Source organism: Hibiscus syriacus, unplaced genomic scaffold, assembly GCF_006381635.1.
Source record: "Hibiscus syriacus cultivar Baekdansim isolate YM2019G1 unplaced genomic scaffold, ASM638163v2 tig00111022_pilon, whole genome shotgun sequence".
In the NCBI taxonomy this organism is placed as follows: Eukaryota; Viridiplantae; Streptophyta; class Magnoliopsida; order Malvales; family Malvaceae; genus Hibiscus; species Hibiscus syriacus.
This window is the reverse complement of record NW_024062956.1, coordinates 554731-560543: the sequence shown is the minus strand read 5'-3', so window position 1 is coordinate 560543 and position 5813 is coordinate 554731. Positions and strand designations below refer to the sequence as shown.

Genomic DNA, 5813 nt, shown 5'->3' with positions numbered 1-5813 from the left:
GGGTGTTCAAAATTCGATTTTAACCGAATTAATTGATCAAACTGAACTAATTCGGTCGGCCACCGAATTAGTTCGGTCGGAGAACGGTTAAGGTTTTTTTGGATATTCGGTTAACGGTTAATTCGGTTCGAAATCGGTTAATTAACCGAAATAAAATTTTAAATTTTAAATATATTATATATAACATATGGGCTCAGCCCAAACCATTTAAAATCTAATTAATAATTTAAGATCCAATAACTTTTAAACCTAAATCAATATTAATTAATTAAAAATTTTATATAAAATTTTTATTTTATAATTATATATTATTTGAATTAATTGTAAATTATTTTTATGAATTAAAAAATATTAAATATATTATATATAACATATGGGCTTAGCCCAAACTATTTAAAACCCAATTAATAATTTAAGATCCAATAACTTTTAAACCTAAATCAATATTAATTAATTAAAAAAATTATATAAAATTTTTATTTTATAATTATATGTTATTTAAATTAATTATAAACTATTTTTTTTAATTATAAAATATTTAATTTTTATATAAATTAGAAAATTTTAAAATTTTTCGGTTAATTCGAAAATTAACCGAATTTATTCGGTTCGATTAATATTTTTTTTAAAAAAGTTCGGTTTGGTTAACGGTTAAAGAAAAAAAGTTTAATTAATTCGGTTAATGGTAATTCGATCGATTCGACCACCGAATTAACCGAATGAACAACCCTAATCTCCTTTGTTTTGTAATGAGAGAGTGGGAACCGTTTAACTGTTTGCTTAGGATATGTTAATGTCAAAATGACAAAGCTTTCGTATTGTCTTCCCTTATCATCCACATTATTCACTTTCTCGCCGTGGCGTGAATAGTCTATCTTAAAATTTAAATTTGTTTTAGTGAATTATTTTTTATTATTTTTATTTATTTTAAAATTTTATTTGTGTTTATATATACAATTCTTTTTTATTATTAATATACATTATCTATTTAAAAAATATTTCTGAATTCAGATGTTTTCTAATTATTTATGTTTATATATATATATAAATTGTATTGTTAATACACGTGTGTTTACTCTAAAAGTATTCCGAGATCCGTTATTACCTCTTCGGATGTTTTCTCGTTATTTATTTTATTAAAATCTTCAATCGGGAGCTTTAATCTTTAACTCTCCTCGTAATCTCCATTTTTCGGCTTTTTTTTCTATCATCTTCCTCATTAAATTTTAAATATCTATAAATTTGAAGATCTAATTTTTGATACTAAAACTAAATATGACTTTCAAAAGGAAGAATTTTAGGATGAATCACACTTTAATATATTTTAAATGGTAAACTACTTAATAATCACTAAATTATATGTTATGAATTTTACCAGTTAAATCACTTTATCTGTTTAAATAATACCAATCAAATCATCTGTTATTGAAAGTTAAACAATTTTATATAACTATACACTAATCATCATTATCTACATATTCTATCAAATTGATCTTAAACCAAATTAAAAGGAATGAATCGTTAATAACCACCATAACCCGTTTGGTTCATAAAAGAAGTAATTTATCAACGTATACATCATCGATCGCCAACCACGAAGCCAGTGTGCATGGCGGTGGATACTATAGGATAAAAAATAAAAAAAAAAGTGACAGATTGATATAATATGTATATAAATTTAGATATAGACACGGTAATTCATTGTATGCGAAGTGGGTTACGTTGCGAAATTGATCTCCTATGAAACAGTTGACGCCGTACATTTTTACAACCCCTCGTCTCTATCTTTTATTCTCAAATTAACTTCAAACAAATATCCATCATGTTTCATTTTTAATATATAACTCTTTTATACAAATCTTGATTTAATATGTAATATGACATGTATATATACACACATATTATTAAATATATTATAATTTTGTTTCAATTGTACATATATTTTTTTTAATTTTAATTTATTTATACAGATTCAAAATAAATAAACACATCTATTAATTTTTATATTAGATAAACATAATTATATAATTTTGAGTGGATAATAAATGATAATAAATATTATTATATATATTCTCATATTTTCAAAATGTTATATAATTTTAAAATAAAATAATCAAAATATTATACTTATTAAGAATCAAATAATTTTTAGATAGTATAAGGTGATTACAATATAATATTTATTTGAAATTTTTTTTAATATATTAACAACATATACTATACAGATATAACTACTAGAATTTGAGTATTTTTGAAAGAACAAAATTCTCTTTATAACTAAAACTACTTTAATGAGTTCAAGAATCGTACATTTAATTAGTAAAGATGTGTACAAATCTTATATTGCTACACACACAAATATAATACTAAATATTTATTGACTCTAATCATTGGCATTATAAAATGTAATTATTAATTATTATCTTTTTGAAAGGGCATTAAAATGAATTAAGGAAAAAATGAAGTAACAATATTGTTCTTCTTTGAAAAAAAGGATTATGAAACTAGGGTTTTTAAATGTTGGTGGTTCTTCTCTTTATTTTTTTATTGATAGATTACGATATCAACTTTGATTTTAGTTGTCTCCGTCGATATTTATTGTTTTTCTTTTATTTTTTATATTATATCTTTGATTTTTTTTTAAAATTTTAATAATTTTATATTTATGACACATTTTTTTTTGTTTTTATGGTAAATTTTTTGTCTTTTGGCATATTTGTAATTGTTTGGCTGTTGGTTTTTGTTTATCTTTTTCTCAGGGTTGGATTTACATTCGTCAGGACTAATTAAGATGGCGTTTATTTGTTATAATGTTGATATTCCCTGCTTTGGGTTCTTGAATTAAATTTGGATACGTGATTTGTGTTCATGAACTATTTTTTACGTCGCTCAACTCTAATATACGGTTTATCGTTGGTGTTTCAATAGCTTCATTATCTTTTTTTGTTCGTTTATGATGCAGTCAAATTTATTCGTATCTATATTTTATTCGAGTTTTTGTATCTTAGTTGTATGTTTATTTTATGATTATGATTTTAAATCTTTATTATAATTATGTATTTTTTAAAAAATAAAATTAGCGGTTTTTAGGGGGGAAAATATTGCTCTTGTTTGAAAAAGAAAACAAAGAAAAAAAGTACAAATGGAATGCATAAATATGTATTTATATCGACTCGTCGCTCATTTGCCGCTGCAGAGAAGAAGCCAACCTTGAGAAACAGAGCAAATCCTTCTCCTTCCCTTCACGCCTCCATTAACTCTCTCTTTCTCTGCTAAAATTAATTGCAACTCATAATTCTCCTTTTGAACTCGCCATTAATAACCCCACTATTGTCCTCTGTTATCTTTGCTTTTTATCTGGCATTGAAAACCATAGACTATTGCTGCTGCTGCTTTTCTCTTCTCTTTTCCTCAGTCTTTGGGTGCTTTCCCTTTCTCTTACAAATCCCAGAAAACTACAGAGCTTTCTCTTCTGTTTTCCCTCTCGATATGGGATCATTTAATGATGAAGAAAACCGGCAATTTACGTACGAAGAAGAAGCAAAGTGCGTTTGGGTTCATGGGCCAATCATTGTGGGAGCAGGACCATCTGGTCTAGCAACATCGGCTTGCCTTACTCACCAAGGTGTGCCTTACGTTATTCTCGAGAAGACCGACTGCTTAGCTTCTCTATGGCAACGTCGAACCTATGATCGTCTCAAACTCCATCTCCCCAAACAGTTTTGTGAACTCCCACTCCTCGGTTTCCCTCACGATTTCCCCAAGTACCCAACCAAGAACCAGTTCATATCTTACATGGAGTCCTACGCCTCACATTTCCAAATACTCCCTAGGTTCAAACAATCGGTTCAGACAGCTGAGTTTGATCATAGATTGGGTTTTTGGAGGGTTAAAACTCAGGACTGTGAGTACATTTCGAGGTGGCTTGTCGTCGCCACAGGTGAAAATGCCGAGCCATCGATACCGGAGGTTTCCGGGATCGATAAGTTCAAAGGTCCCGTAGTGCATACAAGCTTGTATAAGTCTGGTTCTGAGTTTAAGAATCATAGGGTTTTGGTTATTGGTTGTGGGAATTCCGGCATGGAGGTCAGCTTGGACCTTTGTAGACATAATGCAATCCCTCATTTGGTTGTTCGAAACACAGTGAGTTAATCATCTAGGCTTCGAAGACATTCCATTTTTTTTAATAGTCTCGATGATTATAGTAAATATTTATTTAAAATCTTTTTTAAGAATAACATACATACATTACAAACATCTATTTGTACTTTGGGTCTTGTTATTGTTATTATTGTTATATGTTTTGATGTTTTTGTTCTTCTTACAGGTGCATGTGTTACCTAGGGAGATGTTTGGTTTCTCGACATTTGGTATAGCAATGTCACTTCTCAAATGGTTCTCAGTAAGACTAGTTGATAAATTCCTATTGCTGGTGGCCAACTTCACCTTGGGCAAAACAGAACGAATTGGTCTTCGACGACCGAAAACCGGCCCGATCGAGCTCAAGAACTTCACCGGAAAGACTCCGGTGCTGGATGTCGGTGCACTGTCACAGATAAAGTCTGGTAAAATCAAGGTAATCCCATTGTTCGTGCTGTAAAAACATTTTTTTATGTTTGTGTTTGTATTTTTTCAATATGTTCAGTTGATGATGTTAGGTATTTCAGGTGATGGAAGGTGTGAAAGAGATCACAAGGAGTGGAGCTAAGTTCATGGATGGACAAGAAAAGGAGTTTGATTCAATAATTTTGGCAACTGGCTACAAAAGCAATGTGCCTACTTGGCTTAAGGTTAACACCTAACAATTTTTTTTCAATTTGTTTTAATAACTTATAAAGTGCGAGGGTCCACTTAGATTATGTAAAACTTTTGATTTTTAAAAAGATCATTCGATGATTGAAGATAGACAGACGTCTGATATTTTATTACTGTTAATCTTAGTCGTCTATTTTCACTCATTTGTACATGGATTCTGTATGACATTGGAACTAATACTAAGGTATTTTTTTTGCCTTTATTGGACATATAGGGAAGTGAAGTTTTCACCAAAGATGGGATGCCTAAAACGCCGTTTCCTAATGGCTGGAAAGCAGATAAGGGATTGTACACGGTTGGGTTCACAAGGAGAGGGCTCCTAGGAACGGCGTCTGACGCCGTTAAGATTGCTGGGGACATAGGTGAACAATGGAGGACAATGAAAGACTGCAACAACATCAGCTGTAATTCTCATGTTATCCTGCTCAAGGAAGCGTGATTCAGTCATTCAAATAGACTCTACATTTTGTAAATAACGGAATTTACCCAGGCTAACTTTTTGTTTACTATGGTAAAAAAATGGATCAAATATTCAATAGGTGGGATTTTTGGTTTTATCCGATTTATCGGCTCTGTTAAAAAATTGAATATTTATTATATATTTTAGTTTATATTACTCTTGTAATACATGAATGAATTGTTTGATAATTTTATGAATATGTTTTTTCTTTAAATAAAGTATTATATTATTGATGACAATACAAATAATAAATGAAGGAATTTCATATTATTTGTAACGTAATTATCTTTACTATATGATTAATAACACATGTAGAAAATATATACATTATCACATTTGACATTTAGTAGTACATTTGAGTTAATGTTCGTTGGGAAGTAAATATAAATTTTAATGAAAATATTTTAGATTTTACAAATAAATAAATTTGTTATAGTGATAATGTAAATGATCTTGGTTCTAAACTCTTAGAATAGTGGTTATGTTGTCATGTTGTTTTGTGTAATTTGTAGTTAATGGCTATATTATGCACAAGGAC

General features: G+C 29.1%; 1 protein-coding gene across 2 annotated transcripts; it reads left to right on the top strand.

Moving 5' to 3' along the window:
* The first annotated feature begins 3489 nt into the window (after positions 1-3489).
* On the top strand, positions 3490-5300 carry LOC120150281 (probable indole-3-pyruvate monooxygenase YUCCA4). 2 transcript variants are annotated; one of them, XM_039162972.1, is made up of 4 exons: positions 3490-4143; positions 4328-4576; positions 4668-4790; positions 5030-5300. In XM_039162972.1, the coding sequence occupies exons 1-4, from the start codon at positions 3490-3492 to the stop codon at positions 5252-5254; spliced, it is 1251 nt and encodes a 416-aa protein (XP_039018903.1). In that variant the 3' UTR covers positions 5255-5300. The 2 variants fall into 2 exon arrangements, with proteins under 2 accessions (XP_039018903.1, XP_039018904.1); XM_039162973.1 differs by having other exon boundaries at positions 4659-4790.
* Positions 5301-5813: the final 513 nt, after the last annotated feature.